Source organism: Girardinichthys multiradiatus, chromosome 5, assembly GCF_021462225.1.
Source record: "Girardinichthys multiradiatus isolate DD_20200921_A chromosome 5, DD_fGirMul_XY1, whole genome shotgun sequence".
NCBI lineage: Eukaryota > Metazoa > Chordata > Actinopteri > Cyprinodontiformes > Goodeidae > Girardinichthys > Girardinichthys multiradiatus.
Genome location: NC_061798.1, coordinates 36,973,178 through 36,995,221, shown reverse-complemented (window position 1 = coordinate 36,995,221; position 22,044 = coordinate 36,973,178). Strand labels below are relative to the sequence as shown.

Here is a 22,044-nt window from a genome sequence, read left to right as displayed (position 1 = left end):
GCATATAATCTGCTGATTGCAGCCAGGGAGACAGGGTAGAGCAGATGTGCCAGAATCATAACAGTACCCCCCCCCCTCTAAGGTCTGGCTCCTGACAGACCACGAGGCTGATCAGGATGGAGTCGATGAAACTCACGAATTAGGTCCTTATCAATGATGAACCTCGTAGGAATACAAGTCCGTTCCTCGGGCCCATAGCCCCCCCAGTCAACCAGGTATTGCATTCCACGTCCTCTTCGACTGGACCTGAGAATGCGCCGGACCAAGAATACTGGACCACCATCAATGACCCGGGTGGGTGGAGGGGGCCTGGAGGTCGGCCCAAGTCGGGGCTCCACGAAGGGCTTGACCTGAGAAACGTGGAACGTGGGGTGAATCCTCATGGAGTTAGGTAATCTCAGTCGTACAGCGACAGGGTTGATGATCTTGGAGATTGGGAAAGGTCGAACAAATCGGGGTGCCAATTTCCAGGATTCTACCCTTAATGGGAGGTCCTTGGCGGAGAGCCAAACTTTCTGCCCCACCTGGTACTTAGGGGGAGGGATCCGTCTCCGGTTGGCCGTTCTTGACTGAACCAGTGACATTCTGATCATCGATCTCCTGGCCTTTCTCCATATTCTTTGGCACCTTAGGGCAGCCACTTGGGCGGACGGAACATTAGCTTCTCTCTCCTGAACTGAAAACATGGGTGGCTGGAAACCAAACACAACATGAAAAGGGGATAAACCAGTGGCACTTGATTGCATAGAGTTCATGGCGTATTCAACCCAGGGCAAATTTTGTGACCACTTAGTCGGGTAAGACTCACATAAGATACAAAGTTTGGTTTCAGCTTCTTGGTTGGCTCTCTCGGTTTGGCCATCAGACTGAGGATAAAACCCTGAGGAAAGACTAACAGAAATTCCCAACAAAGAACAAAACTCCTTCCAGAAACGTGACACAAATTGGGGTCCTCTATCGGAAACAATGTCATTTGGGATTCCATGGAGCCTGAAAAAACTGAAATATCTCACCCATCTCCTTAGCAGATGGAAGCTTCTCCAACGGCACCAGATGAACCATCTTTGAAAATCTGTCAATTATGGTTAGTAGTACAGAGTGACCATTAGAAACCGGTAGACCTGTCACAAAATCCATCGCAATATGTGACCATGGGTGAGGGGGAATTGGCAAAGGGTGCAACAACCCCGCAGGGGGGCGACGAGAAGGCTTAGCTCGACAACATTGAGCGCATTCAGCAACAAAGTATTTGACATCCTTGACCAGCGATGGCCACCAAAACTGAGTTCAAACTGTCTTGAATGGTTCTGCTGATTCCTGGATGACAAACTAAACGAGACTCCAGTACCTTAGGCACAAGGCGTTCAGGGACAAAACAGCGGTCAGGTGGATATGATGGTGGGATAGGCAGATCTCTAATGGCTTCCTGGACCTCCCTTTCCACCTCCACTCAGGACACAGACAACCTGACGGTTTCAGGAAAGATAAACTCCTCTTCATCCGCAGACTGAGATTCTTCAAGCTCTTGAATCTGGGATAGGGCGTCAGGTTTGCCATTTTTACTCCCTGGCCTGTAAGATAGGGAGAAATTAAAATGACCAAAAAACAAAGCCCACCTAGCCTGTCTGGGGTTTAGCCGTTTTGCTGATTTCAGGTACTCCAAGTTCTTATGGTCAGTTCACACCATAAACGGTTCCTTAGTCCCCTCCAGCCAATGTCTCCACTCTGTCAACTTGACAGCCAATAACTCTCTGTCTCCCACGTCGTAATTCTGCTCAGCCTGTGACAGAGTCCTTGAAAAGAAGGCACATGGGTGAACACGATCATCCTCACCTCTTTGGCTTAATACAGCTCCGACCCCAGTGCTTGAAGCATCCACCTCCACAATAAACTGTCTCTCTGGGTCAGGAGACCGTAACACTGGAGCTGACGTGAAGAGTTCCTTTAACCTATTGAAGGCCTTCTCTGCATCCTTATTCCAAACAAATTTCACCTTGGAAGAGGTAAGAGCGTTTAGGGGAGTAGCAACCAGGCTGTAATTTCTAATAAACCTCCTATAGAAGTTTGCGAAGCCTAGAAATCTTTGAAGCTGCTTGCGATCAGTTGGAACAGGCCATTCCAATAAGGCCTTAACCTTGGAGGGGTCGACAAGCACTTGATCTGGGGAAATGATGAAGCGCAAAAAGGAAGTGGTAGTTATGCGGAACTCACATTTCTCTGCCTTGACGAACAACTGGTTTTGTAGAAGACGCAGGAGAACAGCTCTGACATGTTTTCTGTGGGTTTCCAGATCTTGAGAATAAATCAGTATGTCATCAAGATAAACAAATACGAATTGACCCACCATGTCTCTTAGAACGTCATTGACCAATGACTGAAAAACTGCAGGAGCATTAGTAAGTCCAAATGGCATGACCTTGTATTCATAATGGCCCGCAGGCGTGTTGAAAGCCGTTTTCCACTCATCTCCTTCTCTGATTCGGACCAGATGATATGCATTCCTTAGATCCAGCTTAGAAAATATCTTGGATCCATGGATCTGATCAAAAGCTGCGTTCATGAGTGGTAAGGGATATCTATTTTTAACTGTTATCTCATTAAGGCCTCTATAATCAATGCATGGTCTCAATGAACCATCCTTCTTCCCAACAAAAAAGAAACCAGCATCTGCAGGAGAGGAAGAGGGTTGAATGTGCCCTGCCTTTAATGCCTCATCAACATAACTCTTCATGGCCCTGTGCTCTGGACCAGACAATGAATAGGTTCTGCCTTTAGGGGGTGATGTGCCAGGAAGCAAATCAATAGCACAATCATAAGGTCTATGGGGTGGCAGAGCTGTGGCCTTAATTTTATTAAAAACCTCCTTTAAATCATGGTATTCTTGCGGTACCTTGGATCAATCTGGATAGGTCTCCTCAACCTCATTCTCCACACTGACCTCCGTAGCAGCAGACAAAACTTCTTTTTTCCTCCAGTCGATATGAGGGTTGTGTTTCTGCAACCAGGAGGCCCCTAGGACTACAGGAACTTCAGGTGAATTAATGATCATGAAAGTTACTTTTTCTTGATGATTACCTCCAACTGTTAAGGTAATCTCCTCTGTCCTGAGATGTGAATTGTTCATGCTGTGACCATCCAAAGCTAGCACGTTTCTTGTGTCAGCTGACGGAATAAGTTTTATGCTGTTCTTATTTGCAAATGTTTCGTCCATGAATTCAGGATCTGCTCCTGAATCAATAAACACGACCCCCTGAAGAGACAAAGAAGGGGTTTGAAAATGGGCAGGAAACAAGAAGGAGGAGGCAGATAGTTGACTTCGGCTCAGTAGAGACCTCCCTTCCTCTGCTGAGCCTGTCCTTTTAGTGGACACCTGAGTGCTAAATGTCCCTTCTCTCCACAATAAAAACAGAACTTGAATCTTCTCCGACGATATTTCTCCTCAGGGGTAATCTTGGTTCTGCCCAATTGCATGGGCTCACAATTATCATTTTCCACAGTGAGAGGTGACCGACTCCTTCTCGCATACCGGTGTGCAGAAAGCTGAGTTAATGATGAGCGACCCTTCTCATGGCGCTTCTCCTTCCTTCTCTTTGCCAGCCGAATATCAATGCGAGCAGCCAAATCCTCGAGTTGTTTCAGGGAAGAAGGATAGTCACGGGTCGCTAGCTCATTCTTGATGTCTTCGTTTAATCCTTTCATGAATACATCCATTTGTGCTGCCTCTTTCCAACGGCTCTCTGCAGCCAACAAATGAAAGTCAATTATATAGGTCGAGACAGGTTGATCACCTTGTTTGAGGGACGATAATCCTCTTGCGGCCTCACGACTTGGAATGACCGGGTCAAAAACTCGAATGAGTTCCTTGGAAAAAGTTTCATAAAGATCACAAGATGCAGACCTGTTATGCCATTCTGCAGTACCCCACTGCTTTGCCTTTCCTGCCAGCAGAGATATAACAAACGCCACCTTGGAACGTTCAGTGGGAAAGGATGACGGCTGAAGCTCAAAATGAATTTCACACTGAGTTAGAAAAGCTAAACATTGGTCTGAGTCTCCCCTGAACATCTCAGGCGGAGAGAGGCGTGGCTCCCTTACCTCTGCCGTTGTCCGTGTTACTTGGGCGTGGTTTCTTTGTGACAGTGGCAGCTCGGCGACAAGATTGCCAGAACGTAATGTGGAAATTATTTCCTCCATCCCGGAACCCAACCGGGAAAAGGTCTCATCAACGTGGGTACGCCACTGTTGTGCTGGCGATGGGTCCATTTTTGGCCAGATTTTTCTGCTATGAATCAGAAAAAGGCGGACCCAAGATTCAGCCAGACACAGTACTGAAAGTTTAAAAGGTTTATTCAGCCACAGGAACATGTCACACGGGTAACACTCCTTACAGCTTCCAGGAATCACTGAGGCAGAAAGAGGGATTAGTGACTTGTAGTCTCTCCAGATTTTACAGGAATCAGAAAAGCCACTAACCTGCTTTTGTCTTGCATGGAACTTGAAACCCAGAGGGGAAACCTCAGTGGGCGGCAGGCGGTGATCTCCACAGCACAGGTAAGAAGTGACTCCAGGCTGAATAATCCGAGGGCTAGGCTGGCTCAATAATCCAAGGACAGAAACAGGGTCAATGATCAGAACAAGAGGCGTAAGGCAAGGGGCAGGCAGAGGTATAAACCAGATGCAGGAAACAAGGTCGACAACCAAAATCCAAATAGTCCGACAGGGAGCAGGCAGAGGCATAAATCCAAAAGGCAAGGCAAGGTCAAGAACAATGATCAGACAGGAATTAACGCTGGATATCTACTCACACGATGGCTTTCAAAAATCTGGCACCGTTTTCTTGTCAGAAACAGTATATATCAGGGAAGACACAAGTGCTTGGCATTCCACAAATTGCACTACACTGCAGCAGCCACCAGGTGCATCTAATCTGTTGATTGCAGCCAGGGAGACAGGGTAGAGCAGATGTGCCAGAATCATAACAGAGTCTTGAAAAGCCAAAAGGAGGTAGCGAAAGACTGGACTCCAGGTTCACTGTGACATCTTTAAAGAGAGACTTCACAGATAAAACTTTCAACTGAAAGAGGCAAGGGAATCCTGCTTTTATATAATCATCAACAAAAACATCAGTAATGCTCGTGCCTTTTTTTTTTAGCCATGGTTGATAGGTTAACAGGACCTGCAATAAATATGCTAACTTCTTTACTGAGAAAATTACAAAAAATTAGAAAAGTAGTCTGTACATCAGTGTTTACTCCAGTATCAATGTTGTGTCCAATCAAAACGTATTTGGAGAAAATTACACAATTCTACCAAATCAACAGCAAAAGTTTCAAGGAAATCATACAATAATTAGGTTCCTCCCCCTGCTGTCTCGATATTTTATCCACAGCTTTCTTTAAAAAGGTTTTGCCTATAGTAGCATCAGATTTGATTCAAATAATAAACCCATCCTTTTTGTCAGGCATTTCCCCAGGTCTTAAAAATAGCAATTACCAAACCACTGTTCAAAAAGAACAATCTGAACAAGTTGTTATTGCAAAATTACAGGCCAATCTCAAATCCTCCATTCATCTGTAAGGTTTCTGAAAAACCTATTTTTCAACAGATAAAACCTTTCTTAGGACCAGCTGCTTTGACGTTTTCCAGTCACGTTTTAGTGCTCTTCACAGTACCTAGGCTTCCCTTGGCAAGATGACATCCGTATGAATGCAGACGGTGGAAGAACCACAGTGCTGGTATTATTGGACCTCATTGTTGACCATGGTATATTACTGGAGCGACTGGACTCAGACCCAAACTTTCAGAGACACATTAAGATAATTACAAAGTCGGCCTTCTTTCACTTGAAAAATATTTCCACTAATTAAGGACTGCTGTCACAGCAGGATCTTGGAAAAACTCATCCATGCGTTTATCTTTAGTCAAATTGATTACTTCACAGATTTGCCTAAAATGTCAGTCAGCCAGTTGCATCTAATCCAGAACTTTGCTTTGTATCCTAAGAAACTAAAAAAGTAGGGCACATCACTCCAGTTCTGAAGACCTAACAGTATCTCAGAGAATAGACTTTAAAATACTTCTGTTAGTTAATCAATTACTGAATGGCTTAGCACCAAATTCATTAAAGATGTGTTGCTGTCCACTCAGGTCTTCTGGTTCAAGTCTACTCTGCATCCTCAGGATCAGAACTAAACAGAGAAGCAGCATTCAGATTTATGCTTCATTGATCTGCACAAACTTCCTGAAAACTGCAAAAGTGCTGAAACCCTGAGTTCTTTTAAATCAAAGTTAAAAACCCATTTGTTTATAGAGTTGCTTTTAACTGTTCTATTTAAATCAATAACTGAAAGATTTATTTCAGTCTGTAGTCAGACTTTTCCTTACTTTCCTTTTTTATGCAATTGGAATGTACCTTTTTGTTTTTTTTTTATTATGTTTTCATTATGTAAATCACTTTGAATTGTTATACACCTAAACTTGCCTTGCCTAATTATGGTTCTGGGTGACATAAAATGATAAACAGTCAAATAAACTGACCAATCAGAATTATTGAACACGCTATCATAGTCCTTTAGCAGGTATATGTTCGTTCGTTCGTCGTCTTCCGCTTATCCAGGACCGGGTCGCGGGGGCAGCAGACTCAGCAGAGACGCCCAGACGTCCCTCTCTCCAGACACCTCCTCCAGTTCCTCCAGGGGGAGCCCAAGGCGTTCCCAGGCCAGCCGAGAGACATAGTCCCTCCAGCGTGTCCTGGGCCGTCCTCTGGGCCTCCTCCCGGTGGGACGTGCCTGGAACACCTCCCGAGGAAGGCGTCCAGGAGGCATCCGGTATAGATGCCCGAGCCACCTCAACTGGCTCCTCTCGATGTGGAGGAGCAGCGGCTCTACTCCGAGCCCCTCCCGGATGGCCGAGCTCCTCACCCTATCTCTAAGGGAGTGCCCGGCCACCCTACGGAGGAAGCTCATTTCAGCCGCTTGTATCCGTGATCTCGTTCTTTCGGTCATGACCCAAAGTTCATGGCCATAGGTGAGGGTAGGAACGTAGACCGACCAGTAAATTGAGAGCTTTGCTTTTCGGCTCAGCTCTCTCTTCACCACAATGGACCGGCACAGCGCCCCCATTACTGTGGCAGCTGCACCGATCCGTCTGTCGATCTCCCGCTCCATTCTTCCCTCACTCGTGAACAAGACCCCGAGATACTTAAACTCCTCCACTTGAGGCAGGAACTCCCCTCCAACCTGAAGAGGACAAGCCACCCTTTTCCGGTCGAGTACCATGGCCTCGGACTTGGAGGAGCTGATCCTCATCCCAGCCGCTTCACACTCGGCTGCGAACCGCCACAGCGCTCCCTGAGCAGGTATATGCTCAACTGTTAATTAGCAGGGGAACTTTGCATATAATGAACAACTGTTTGATTACGCTCCAAGCATTCACACAAAATTTAAATCAAATTTCACTCTCTAAAATTGTTTCATAGGCCTTGAAGAAGTCCAAAAACTTGTAAGCAATAAGATATGCATCATTTAAAAATGTTTTTAAAATAAAAAACTTCAAACAACATAAACAAAATGTTCAGCAGCACAAATGTAGCAAAAACGAAGGCATCAGGAGAGAAAGAGAAACAGCAAAGGCCAAGAAAATCAGTAGAGAATATATTCTGAAGAGAGATGTTTGTTGTGACAAGACACAGATGAAAGACTAAATAGTGTCTGAGTCAGAAATCTGATAACAAAGATCTAATGGCATGAAAGTATAAACAGCAACTACACACAGAGACCAGACAATAGAAAACAGATCACAAGTCAACATGAGAGTGACCAAAATACAAAGACAAAAGGAGACAGAGAAACAGAGCAGAAGAAACCTGACTTCTCAAATTAAAACATGATTCGGACTACAATGGAAAACTCATTAACAAAAGATTACAATACAAAACCTAAATGCATCAAAACAGAAGTAAGTAAAACAGTCAAATATGTCAGAACGCGATGTTTTTTTCAGAACATTAGTGGACAAAGATAGCAGGTCATAATGTTGTGAAAAACCTGAAGGGTTATGAAACAATTTCCTAAGCTTCAAACATTCAAACACTCTTTAGTCCATCATCTAGAAATGTAAACAGCATAGCACAACTGCACACCTAGCAAGACATGGCTGACTAGCTAAACTGAAAGGCTGAGCAAGGTAGAGCATGTACTGTCTCAGAGAAGCAGCCAAGAGGCCCTTGGTAACTCTGAATTAGCTTATTCACAACTCGGGTAAAATAATCCATGGGCAGGACAACCATTAGTTGTGCACTCTGCAAATCTAGTCTTTATAAAAGAGTAGGATAAAGGAAGCCATCACTGAAAGAAAGCGAAGGATTTCAATTTCTAGTTTTACACAATAAATGTAGGAGACACAGAAAACATGTGGAAGATACTCAGGTGAGACCAAATGTAAACATTTTCGCCTACATTTACAAAGACAATGTGCAACACAAATCTAACACTGCACATCATCCTAAAAATATCATTCCTGCTGCTAAACATGGATGGAACTAATTATAGGGCAATACTTTTAGAAAACCTGTTAGATGCTGCACAAGATCTGGGATGGAGGTTCACCTTCCAGGAGGACAGTGACCCTAAACATACAGCAAGAGCCGCAATGGAAAGGTTTATGTTGAAGCATAGTCATCATGTATTCAAATGGCCCAATCAAAGACCAGAGTTAAATCCATTTGAAAAATATTCTGTAGTCTATGCATTATTTCTGTTCAACTAAATTATTGTAGTGGTCTTTTATAAAAAAAAATAAAAAAATGCAATAAAGTCCACTAACGTTTTTAGTTGTAACATATAAACTATGAAAACGTTTAAGGGTAATGAATATTTTTGCAAGGTATGATGTGTGAAACCCTGATGTACCATTCTTTTGTCTCTATCCTGTCAGGTTCAGGGTTCTCTGTCAGTCAATCATTGCCCATAAGCTCTTTGACTACGTGGTCTTGGTCTTTATCTTCCTGAACTGCATCACAGTGGCTTTGGAGAGGCCTAAAATTCTTCAAGGAAGCCTGGTACGAATAACAATTGACTGTATTACCTGTATTACTTATTCTCCACACACACACACACACTCACACACACACACACACACACGCACACACTAATAGCTACTTGTATTTTTTTAACTGTATTGATTTCCAAGCTAAATCAAAAATATTAATATTGCAAGTGTTAATAATACTATTCTGTACATTGAAAGTCTACCCAACCAGCTATCCAGAAAGCAAAGTCTATGTAAAATTAAATATGTAAATATGTATTTCAAGAATTCTTTTTAGGAATATTCTTTAAGAATCCTCCTTTTTAAAAGTTGAATATGTCCTGGCATCAAAGTACATTTTTTTTAATTGGAAAAAGACAAATAGTTTGATTTTCAGAGCACATGATGATATTTACATTGAATTTGAGTGGTTTTGGTAAGTTTAGTTTCTAAATCACTTGTATTTGGCTAACAGCAAAAAACATTGACAACTCCTATTAGTGGTGTTTTAGAAATACTGCAGAGAATTAAAATATATAGTATGTTTTGAGTGATTTTTCTTTGAAGCTTATGACTGGCTCAAAAAACATTGAATTGTATAAAGCAAGTCACTGGTAATTAATTTTCTCTTTTCCCATTTTCATCAAACTCTTTCTGTGTCTTCTCGTTGCACTATAGGAAAGACTGTTACTTACCCTTTCAAACTACATCTTTACGGCCATCTTTGTTGCGGAGATGACCGTCAAGGTAAAGCGATTCTGACTCTTTTTTCCAGTCTGTTATTTTCTTTACCCCCTTGTAGTTTCGCTTCTTTATCTCTTGAGTCGTTTCTTTCTTAACCTTTCATCTCAGACTCATTAAACATTTCACTTTGTCTTAAATATCAGTTTTACCTTTTTATTTTTGTTGTGGGACTATTGTTTATCTTTAGGTTGTGAAACTATCTCCAGGGCATTCTTTTACGGTGTTATCAAAATTCCAATGCTTTTTATTCTCTTGTTATCTATTCATCCATGTTTTTTCTTTCATCTCCAACTGATAGCCCTACACCTTGTTTTAATCAGTTGCACTTGTATCTTTACTGATGGGCAACCACATAATGAATTTAATTAGAAGACTATGATTTCTCAGCTGAACTTCCCATCAAAAACACCTTAAGCATGCAAACAAACACAGGCTTTCTGCATTATATGTTTCGCCTTGTAGAATACATTAAATCTTCCATCATTAAGGTCTCTGTGTCTTCAGACTCTTTCTGCACTAGTAGAAATCCTATAATGATTTATTTGTGATTATGGATAATGAAGACGTGTAGCAGAGTGTTACCCAGATTATCCCAGTGCTGAAGTGGTGCATGGTTCACTTGTACTTCTGGATGGAGCTGGTCACAGTAATATGGTGTTTAGACGAAAATTCAGAATGAAAGACTCACCTTCACCGTCTCCACCTTCCAATGACTCTTTTGTGCGTCTCCCGGCCTTCCAATCAGCATCCTGTCCGTCTGATTCTCCATCCAATCACCTTCCGACGCCTTGCTTTTAAAGGACCTTCAGCTGTGTTCATCCCCGCTTGTCAGCTGAGCTCATCCCTCCTCCACCATCTTCCTTCACATCTGCTCCGGGCTTCCTTGCTCCCTGGCCACCAATCCACCACCAGTGTCAGATCAGGGGGAAGACATCTCTAAATCTAAACCTTACAAATGATCATCTTAGCTCATGTCATTCTCAGCATTCATGTCTTCCTCCCAAGTCCGAGCGCCAAAGAAATAACCATGTAATTTCACATCATTAAAACTTTTCTAATTGCCATCCCTTTTCTTTGTGAGTCTTTTCAGATTGAAATATCCTTTTCTTATCAGTTTCCAATTTCTTTAGCGTTCCTATTTCTAATTTAATCCAGGTAGCGTCATTATCTTTCAATTTGCTGCTACATTTGCACACTCAAATATGGTTTTAAGTCTCTTTCTACTTCTTTTTTTTATCTTATGTACACATTGCTCAAACAATTAAAGGAACACTAACTAATCAGAGTACTATAGCAAGTGAAGTAGGTAAACTTCTGGGGTTGTTAATCACTGTCCCACAATCAGACAAACCCAGAATTGGCAAGGTTGGCACTGGCTCTCTGTTCTTTTCACAGATGAGAGCAGGTTTATTCTGAGCTCAAGAGACAGATGTGAAAGGGTCTGGAGAAGCAGCAGTGAATGTTTTACTGCCTGCAACATACAGGTCCTTCTCAAAAAATTAGCATATTGTGATAAAGTTAATTATTTTCCATAATGTCATGATGAAAATTTAACATTCATATATTTTAGATTCATTGCACACTAACTGAAATATTTCAGGTCTTTCATTGTCTTAATACGGATGATTTTGGCATACAGCTCATGAAAACCCAAAATTCCTATCTCACAAAATTAGCATATCATTAAAAGGCTCTCTAAACGAGCTATGAACCTAATCATCTGAATCAACGAGTTAACTCTAAACACCTGCAAAAGATTCCTGAGGCCTTTAAAACTCCCAGCCTGGTTCATCACTCAAAACCCCAATCATGGGTAAGACTGCCGACCTGACTGCTGTCCAGAAGGCCACTATTGACACCCTCAAGCAAGAGGGTAAGACACAGAAAGAAATTTCTGAACGAATAGGTTGTTCCCAGAGCGCTGTATCAAGGCACCTCAGTGGGAAGTCTGTGGGAAGGAAAAAGTGTGGCAGAAAACGCTGCACAACGAGAAGAGGTGACCGGACCCTGAGGAAGATTGTGGAGAAGGGCCGATTCCAGACCTTGGGGGACCTGCGGAACCAGTGGACTGAGTCTGGAGTAGAAACATCCAGAGCCACCGTGCACAGGCGTGTGCAGGAAATGGGCTACAGGTGCCACATTCCCCAGTCCTGGGCTACAGAGAAGCAGCACTGGACTGTTGCTCAGTGGTCCAAAGTACTTTTTTCGGATGAAAGCAAATTCTGCATGTCATTCGGAAATCAAGGTGCCAGAGTCTGGAGGAAGACTGGGGAGAAGGAAATGCCAAAATGCCAGAAGTCCAGTGTCAAGTACCCACAGTCTGTGATGGTCTGGGGTGCCGTGTCAGCTGCTGGTGTTGGTCCACTGTGTTTTATCAAGGGCAGGGTCAATGCAGCTAGCTATCAGGAGATTTTGGAGCACTTCATGCTTCCATCTGCTGAAAAGCTTTATGGAGATGAAGATTTCATTTTTCAGCACGACCTGGCACCTGCTCACAGTGCCAAAACCACTGGTAAATGGTTTACTGACCATGGTATCACTGTGCTCAATTGGCCTGCCAACTCTCCTGACCTGAACCCCATAGAGAATCTGTGGGATATTGTGAAGAGAACGTTGAGAGACTCAAGACCCAACACTCTGGATGAGCTAAAGGCCGCTATTGAAGCATCCTGGGCCTCCATAAGACCTCAGCAGTGCCACAGGCTGATTGCCTCCATGCCACGCCGCATTGAAGCAGTTATTTCTGCAAAAGGATTCCCGATCAAGTATTGAGTGCATAACTGTACATGATTATTTGAAGGTTGACGTTTTTTGTATTAAAAACACTTTTCTTTTATTGGTCGGATGAAATATGCTAATTTTGTGAGAGAGGAATTTTGGGTTTTCATGAGCTGTATGCCAAAATCATCCATATTAAGACAATGAATGACCTGAAATATTTCAGTTAGTGTGCAATGAATCTAAAATATATGAATGTTAAATTTTCATCATTACATTATAGAAAATAATGAACTTTATCACAATATGCTAATTTTTTGAGAAGGACCTGTAGTGTAGATTGGTTTGGCAGTGAGTCAGTTGTGGTCCTGGTAGGCCATTGCTAGACCCTTGGCTGGTGCAGTGGGTCCTGGGTTCCTCCTGGTGCATGATAATGCCCGGCCTCATGTGGCAAGAGTTTGCAGGTCGTTCCTGGAGGAACAAGGAATACCACTGACTAGCCTCCACACTCCCCTGATCTAAATCCAATAGAACATCTCTGGGATATCATGTCAGGCATGTATGCAAGCACATGGGGGCCATCTGAACGACTGAGTACCATTTTGAGTTGCTGCAGTTTTGGAGTCTGCAGTTTTTGTAGTTTAAATTTCATTTTTTTCAAAACATTACCCATTCCATATATATCCAGCATGATTGTTCCCCCCAAATGAGATCTGGTTTGTTTTCAAACTGTAACATCAATCTAATTTATAAGCTCTGTAAGATTTAATTTAATTTAATTTAATTTAATTTAATTTGGTTTTGTGATACAGCACTAATTCAGAAAACTCCCACCAATTATACAGAAATACACAATAAATAAAATTCACACTAATACACTCGAGTCATACTGACTGATCATATTTCTATGATACAAAATACAATTTGATCTTAAATTTAATACAAGACAGTCAAATTTCAGTTATTATACCGCTTGCTCAAAAATGATCCATATGAATCAGTCCAGTCAATTGCATTGTTTCATTGAGCAAGCAAGTGGTAAAAAGGGCAAAGAAATGACTGCCTTTTCACAGGAAATAACTGAACCAGGTGTGAGCAGCCGTCTGACTGGGGGCTTAATAAGACAGAAAAAAATTGGTCCAGAATCACTCTGTATGGCAAAGAAAATCTGACTACAAAGAGTTAAAGTCAGTAGTAGCCCAGTTAGTGTCTAAGAATGAAAAACAGTTAAACAGATTAGTAGCACTGGCTTCTTCAATGGCCCTGTCCAAAAAAGAAAAGGGTAAAAAAAATGTATTGGGTCAAATGTGTCCTCTGTGGAAAACTAGCAGATAGAGCATGTAGTTATTGGTAGAAATAACTATTTCAGGAAGAATAAAACATCTTTATTCTATTTGTGAAACACAAAACAGCATTTTCTATCATTTTAAATGTTTTTTGGTGTTATGCCCACTTTAGAAGTACACAACCATCAACAAAAATTGAATAAAACCAGGAGCTAATTATTTTGCATGTATTTTATGTATGCAGTAAAACGCATTGTTTGCACAGATTCAGGTGGGGACACCAAACATTCAGTGAGAAAAAACATTTTGGTAAAGTTAAAAGATTACTTAAATTTGCCAGGAGTAGGGTATAAATAACCTTTGGGCTTCACTGTTCAAGATAATATTCAAATTAGCTGATTACTTAGGTCATACTAATAGTACTTCAAATTCAGAAATCAAGGGCTCTGTAACATTCGGTAATTATTTAATTTTTATCAAAAAGAAAAGTCTGAGACAAGATTAGAATTAAGATTGAAGAACAGAGATGTATAGACAAAAATCTAACATAGATTTAAAAATGAACAACACAGAAAATTTACTAACAAATTTACTGTTTACTAATATCAAGTTTGATTGTTAGTAACCTGATTTTCATTGATGTGTCATTAAATGGTGTAGAGCAGGACCCAAAGGTAGGGACGAGGAAGAAGAAAGGTGGGTGAAAATAAACAATTTGACTTCATAAAGGAACTTAATAAATAAAATACACAAACTAAGGTGGAAGTGGAATCCAAAAATATATATACTTCACAAGAGGACCACAAGAAAACAGGCTGGTGAAAATAACAGGATGATCGTACCAGGAGCTGACTAACTGAGAGACATTTAACTGGAGTTTATTACTGAACAAGGAGCAGGTGGTTGGTTAGAAACAAGCTGCAGCTGTGAGGAAAGACAAGCAACCGATAGAACACACAGGTAACAAAGAAGTAGAACAAAAAGACATATGAAATACTAACATAGCTGAACACAAAACCAAACTCCCAAAGATCATGACAAAGAGTAAAACAGTGCTCTTGCATAATTTAAATTTAAAGAGCAGTATAGAAGAATCATAAGTGAGCACATAAAGCAAGTGCCATACGTTGGTGAGAGTCATGCTTGGCCATGTTGAAGTATAAAATGTTCTTCCTAATGTATGAGAAAACTTCAAGGCAATGTGTTTAGAGTTTTGCACTTATTTACAATTTCCCTAGCATTTTTAGAGGCTAATTAAAAAAAAAAAAACATCACAACAGCATTGCTTACACTACCAAACAATTATAACTAAATAAAATACCCTATGTGTATATTTTTAAGTATTAGTCCTATGCTTTTTTTAGATATAAATGACAGGACAAGTAGTAGTGATACAACACATGGATTAAAGCTCTGAAATGTTTGGTACATATAAGAGGCAACTGTGAGGCTGCCACTGAAAACTTGTGATCCTGCAATGATGAGGTCAAGCACAAATACTGACATTTTTCAGCAAACGATATGGTACTCATCTCTGGTTATTGAGGCGCGCTTTTGTTTGTGTTTTGATCCGATAATAAACTTTAGACCATACATATACAGTAGTAGTTATTGTAGAAGCAACAAACTTATGAAATAGCAAAATAGTAAGGTAAAATAGCAGTATTTTAAATTTTTTAAAAGTCAGAAAAATATATATTATCAATTATTATGTAACCTCCCTTTCTCTCAATAATATAAAGACCATAATATTTCATCTCACAAGGCACTGATTCAGAGAGCTATTAGTATTACAATTAGTATTTGCAAAAGTAGTAACTATTAAACATGATATTGGCATTTTAAATTAATCTTTTAAGGCTAGGCTTAAAACTTTCCTTTTTGATAAAACTTATAGTTAGAGTGGCTTTGGTTATCCTGAGCTATCTCTGTAGTTATGCTGCTATAGGCGTAGGCTGCTGGAGGACATAATGACCACTTTCACCCTCTTCGCTACATTCTCACACTACTCTCTAATTCTGCATTATTTACTGTTTTTAACTTTATGTTCTCCCTCTTTTCTCTTCCTAGAAGCTACAACTGGCCTGACTCTGTGTCTATCTGTGACACCTTTCTTGAAGGGGGATTCGTCCAAGCCTCTGCTGGCAACAACTTAATGCTCACCCTCTACCGATGATCCACATAGCCCTGTCTTTCAGTGTTTAACCCTTTCTCTCTCATAGACATGACAACTGACTGACTAGACATAGAGTGACTAACTCTATGTGCTCTTTTTCAGACTCTAACCTTGAAAACTTGCTCAGAGTTTGTCTGTTCTTTATTTCTAGGTGAAACGACTAAATGAGCTACATCCATTAACATTTACTTTTCCTTCCCATAGAAAGTACTCCTGGATCAGTGCTTCTTTGTTCTCTTTGTGTCTCTGCCCTGTTCTCTCAAACCCCCAGTTGGTAGTGGCAGATGGCCGCTCACACTGAGCCTGGTTCTGCTGGAGGTTTCTTCCTGTTACAAGGGAGTTTTTCCTCTCCACTGTCGCTACATGCATGCTCAGTATGAGGGATTGCTGCAAAGTCAATGCCAGTGATTGTTCACTGTCTTTACATGTTCATCTGGGATGAGGGAATGCTGCAAGTCACTGACTGGATGAAATCTGCTGGGTTTTTCCTTAGACAGAAAAACGTTTTATCCAATTTGAATAAATAACTGAATCTGACTGCACTGTTCAATGGTTACGATTAATTGGAATGTATGTATCTGACTTTTGTGAAGTGCCTTGAGACATGTGTTGTGAATTGGCGCTATATAAATAAACTGAATTGAATTGAATTGCATTTTAAATAACAACATGCAGTACCCCAGAAATGTCCAGCCATCGTACAATTCAGGAAACAGACTAGTTCTGTGTCCCAGAAATGAATATGATTGGTGAAAAATGTGCATATTGACCTGAGAAAAAAAAAAGGGAAAGGACTTGTGAAAAAGCAGGCGGAAGATGGTAAAAGAGCGCAAGGTGGCTCACAAACCCGATTCAGTTACACCTGTTCAGTCAGGAGGAATGGGCCAAAATTACAGCAAACTATTTTAAGAAGCTTACAAAAGGAAATATGAAAGTGGTGTTGGGGCTAAGTGCCTTTTTCTTCTTGTGTTCTTCTTGTGTGAAATCTATTGAGTATATTTTCTAAATTTGCAGTCTTAGATTGTTAGTTATTAAAGTTCAAATTTAAATCTGTCTGAATGCATCCCACCCTGCTTCTGCATGTGAGTCACTTTGTCCACATTGCTTCAAAATTGATAATGCATCAGGCATTAAAATAACTTCATAAGTTTTGATTTGGAATTGGACAAAAACAGAATGAAGCTCGTTTAAATGAAATCTTGGAGAATACCGAAGTTAATGTATGTAAAAATTTGGATTTGAAGAAAAAAAAAAATGTCAAGCAAAATTCTCTCATTTTTCTGGAATTTGAGAAATAGAAATAATTTTTTGGAAATTGCAACTGATTTGCAGCAATAACAATAATTGCAACAGTTTGGGTTATGAAGTTGTAATTGAACAAGACAGGTGTGTCTTTATCCATAGGTTCATATAAGTTAACCTTTCTTTGAGTTTAAGCTTAATCAATCAGTCAAGCTTTATTTATAGAGTGCTTTACACACAATGTGACCAAAGTGCTGGACAGGTCAAATAAATAAAAGAAATAAAACATAAAATTGAAGCTGCAAGCAGTGTTGGGCTGCTTTCGCAGCTTCGTGCCACTCATCCTGTGTTGTGACTGTGGGTGTCTCGCTGCCTCCACGAAACCGGCAGTTCCACAGGTCACCAATGAGCTTCCCAATATCTTATGTTATGCTGAGTTCGGCTCTGACGAAGAGCCTTCAAAGTTTTGTTGAAATTTGACCTTCCTGGTGGAGGCTGTACTCACTTCCTGTTTGGTGGCGAAGGATTATTGAATACTTCCTGTAGTCTTGTGAAAAGTGAATGCATTGAAGTCATACCAGATCCTTTGCCTTTTACTTAGAAACTTTGCTTCCAGCATGCTGTGGGTTGGGGCATGCAGAGAACATTGTCTCTTTCGGCCAGATATTTCACTGGATAACTTTTGGGGGTTGGACTAAGATTGATCATATTGAATTTGGTGCAGAGCAGATGACAGATGAGCAAATAAGATGCAAATGTATGGTCACAGCGTGACGTTGCATTTCGCCACACCCCCACGGCCAGGGCCACACCCTATAGAGTACAAGCTCTGTGTTCCAAACCAAGTTAGGCCAACTTGTTATCTGTCTTCTGACACAATTTCAAGTTGATTAGGTCAAGAGGGTCGGAGAGGGACCATTACAAAGTGAAAAAAGGGATTTCCTGTTCTCAGGGGACGTGGCTTTGATGATGTCATCATTTGACCACATGGTCACCTGAGAGGGCTCAATAATACCAAGTTTGGTGTTCAGCCTTCCTATCTGAAATTTATAGCATTTCAAATTTGTCGAGAAGGCAAAGTTTGAGCCCCACTCCTTCAACGTCAAAAACCTCAGGATTTTGCTAACTCTTATCTCTTATGCCTGAAGTGCATACTTACCAAATTTGAATTTGATAGCCAAAAATCCCTAATAGGATTTCGTTAAAGTTTGACTTTTATGAAACGTCAGAAACACCCAGAAATTACCCTTCGACTCAAAATGGTAGACTTCCTGTATGTTTTAGGACATAGGTCCAGTGACTTTTCTTAGTTTAAAGAGATCTACCTATGTACCAAATTTAAAATCTGTATGACATACCAGGTGCCCTATCTCAGTTTAGGGGTTGCCTTTGAACCATTTTCATTGGAACTCTTAAAAATACACAATTTTACACCAAGTCTGATGCATGTGCAAAATTCAGTGAGCCTTTGTATGTGTTTAGGCCTCCAAAAAGCCAATTCATTTTGGCTGAGAAAAATAAACATTTGCATTACAATACGCCTTTGCAGAGCTTCGCTGTTTGGGCCTAATAAGCAATAGAATACAGCTTCTATAGTAAAACTGAGAATAAGAGCAGTTAAAACAATAAGAAAATAAAAAAATAAAAGCAGCAAAATCAGTTCAACTGGAATTAAAAGTCAAGTTAAACAGTAAAAGGAAAAGATATTTTTCAATCTGACCTCAGAGTTCTGCTAAGACCTTGGCTGTGTAAGAACTATGATAAAGAGATGTCCGGCAATTTAAAGATTTAAAAACCAAAAGTAAAATCTCAAAAAGCAATCCTGGAACCTACAGACAGCCATAGCAGAGAGGACTACAGGTCCTTCTCAAAATATTAGCATATTGTGATAAAGTTCATTATTTTCCATAATGTCATGATGAAAATTTAACATTCATATATTTTAGATTCATTGCACACTAACTGAAATATTTCAGGTCTTTTATTGTCTTAATACGGATGATTTTGGCATACAGCTCATGAAAACCCAAAATTCCTATCTCACAAAATTAGCATATTTCATCCGACCAATAAAAGAAAAGTGTTTTTAATACAAAAAACATCAACCTTCAAATAATCATGTACAGTTATGCACTCAATACTTGGTCGGGAATCCTTTTGCAGAAATGACTGCTTCAATGCGGCGTGGCATGGAGGCAATCAGCCTGTGGCACTGCTGAGGTCTTATGGAGGCCCAGGATGCTTCGATAGCGGCCTTTAGATCATCCAGAGTGTTGGGTCTTGAGTCTCTCAACGTTCTCTTCACAATATCCCACAGATTCTCTGTGGGGTTCAGGTCAGGGGAGTTGGCAGGCCAATTGAGCACAGTGATACCATGGTCAGTAAACCATTTACCAGTGGTTTTGGCACTGTGAGCAGGTGCCAGATCGTGCTGAAAAATGAAATCTTCATCTTCATAAAGCTTTTCAGCAGATGGAAGCATGAAGTGCTCCAAAATCTCCTGATAGCTAGCTGCATTGACCCTGCCCTTGATAAAACACAGTGGACCAACACCAGCAACTGACACGGCACCCCAGACCATCACTGACTGTGGGTACTTGACACTGGACTTCTGGCATTTTGGCATTTCCTTCTCCCCAGTCTTCCTCCAGACTCTGGCACCTTGATTTCCGAATGACATGCAGAATTTGCTTTCATCCGAAAAAAGTACTTTGGACCACTGAGCAACAGTCCAGTGCTGCTTCTCTGTAGCCCAGGACTGGGGAATGCGGCACCTGTAGCCCATTTCCTGCACACGCCTGTGCACGGTGGCTCTGGATGTTTCTACTCCAGACTCAGTCCTTCTCCAGAATCGGCCCTTCTCCACAATCTTCCTCAGGGTCCGGTCACCTCTTCTCATTGTGCAGCGTTTTCTGCCACACTTTTTCCTTCCCACAGACTTCCCACTGAGGTGCCTTGATACAGCACTCTGGGAACAGCCTATTCGTTCAGAAATTTCTTTCTGTGTCTTACCCTCTTGCTTGAGGGTGTCAATAGTGGCCTTCTGGACAGCAGTCAGGTCGGCAGTCTTACCCATGATTGGGGTTTGGAGTGATGAACCAGGCTGGGAGTTTTAAAGGCCTCAGGAATCTTTTGCAGGTGTTTAGAGTTAACTCGTTGATTCAGATGATGAGGTTCATAGCTCGTTTAGAGAGCCTTTTAATGATATGCTAATTTTGTGAGATAGGAATTTTGGGTTTTCATGAGCTGTATGCCAAAATCATCCGTATTAAGACAATGAAAGACCTGAAATATTTCAGTTAGTGTGCAATGATTCTAAAATGTATGAATGTTAAATTTTCATCATGACATTATGGAAAATAATGAACTTTATCACAATATGCTAATTTTTTGAGAAGGACCTGTATATATACTAACTGAAGGAGCAATAGAGATGTATTTAATTTACATGATTTAAGATTTTGTCAGCTAATATTTTTTAAACTGATTTAAACGATTTTATGAAAGTGGAGCACCATGGTGGGTTAACTCCCTATAAGCCAAAATTATATAAAGACAGCCTAACATTATTTTGAATTTATGCCAGTAATCAGAAAAATGTGAAGTGAGAAGGGTTTGTGTCTATGGCATTTAGTATTCCTGTGGATTTTTGACTGTGCTATAATAGTTTAAAGAGCAAAAATAAAAATAAATAAAAAAATTAAACACCTGATGCCAAATCCTGTCTGCTGTGACTTAGATAGTATTACGAGGGTCAAGAGTGAGAGCAGTTACACGCACATAAACACACATACACAAAAATACAAATTTTATTTCAATCAAACTATGATACATTAACAAGGCCTGGTTCAAGTTGGAGCTGTAAAATTAGTTATACAGTTTTTAGATGATGAACAATTAACATACATCAATTAATTTTAGAATGGCTGAAATGAATTTAACTAGTTCTTCTTAAGGGTGAACTGGCACAACACTGAAATGGGGGTTCCTGAAGTGTTCTTTAGGAAATGACAATCATTGTGTTCAGCACTCGGAGATCTTTAAAGAGACTCTATTCAAAATAAATTATATCTAAATATCTGACTCAGTAATGGTAGTACAGCTAAAAAGCAAGACATCAGCCTGTCTTTTTGATCTCATTTCTTTCAGCCTAATTTATTCAGTTTCCAAGAAAATCTAATGATGCAGATCTAAAGAAAACCCCAACAAGAACTATAACTTATCAGAAATGACATTCTCAGACAGCCCCAGAACTCAAGGACAAGAGTTATAAAAGGTAGGAAAGAAGTTGAAGTAATTCATTATAAGTTTAAATTGGATATAATTTAAACATAGCATTAGCAAACATATTCCAAAAAGCTAAGTGCTTAAAAAATGCTAATAGTTTAATAAGCTTCAGGATTGTTCTAGGAAGAAATGTGTGTCTAAGTGTGTCTATGTCTTCTGATTTGGGAGCATTGCTTATTGGAGCAAAATAATTTATGACTATTTTTTAATGTGGGGTTAATGTAAGGTTAAACAGTTTTTGGTAAACATTTTAAGTTTGATAAACATGCCAGTGCAGTAATACAGTCTAGCCTGAAGTTGATTTTTTTCAAATCAAACACTACAGGTCCTTCTCAAAAAATTAGCATATTGTGATAAAGTTCATTATTTTCCATAATGTCATGATGAAAATTTAACATTCATACATTTTAGAATCATTGCACACTAACTGAAATATTTCAGGTCTTTCATTGTCTTAATACGGATGATTTTGGCATACAGCTCATGAAAACCCAAAATTCCTATCTCACAAAATTAGCATATCATTAAAAGGCTCTCTAAACGAGCTATGAACCTCATCATCTG

At 40.4% G+C, this 22,044-nt stretch overlaps 1 protein-coding gene across 1 annotated transcript in view; it reads left to right on the top strand.

The window, feature by feature from the left end:
• The window catches only part of LOC124867723 (voltage-dependent T-type calcium channel subunit alpha-1I-like), a 170,718-nt gene that overhangs the window by 67,236 nt on the left and 81,438 nt on the right, over nt 1–22,044 (top strand). The window contains exons 15-16 of the mRNA XM_047364302.1: nt 8,935–9,058; nt 9,706–9,774. Coding sequence (XP_047220258.1) covers nt 8,935–9,058; nt 9,706–9,774 — 193 coding nt within the window. The remainder of the gene's footprint in view (nt 1–8,934; nt 9,059–9,705; nt 9,775–22,044) is intronic.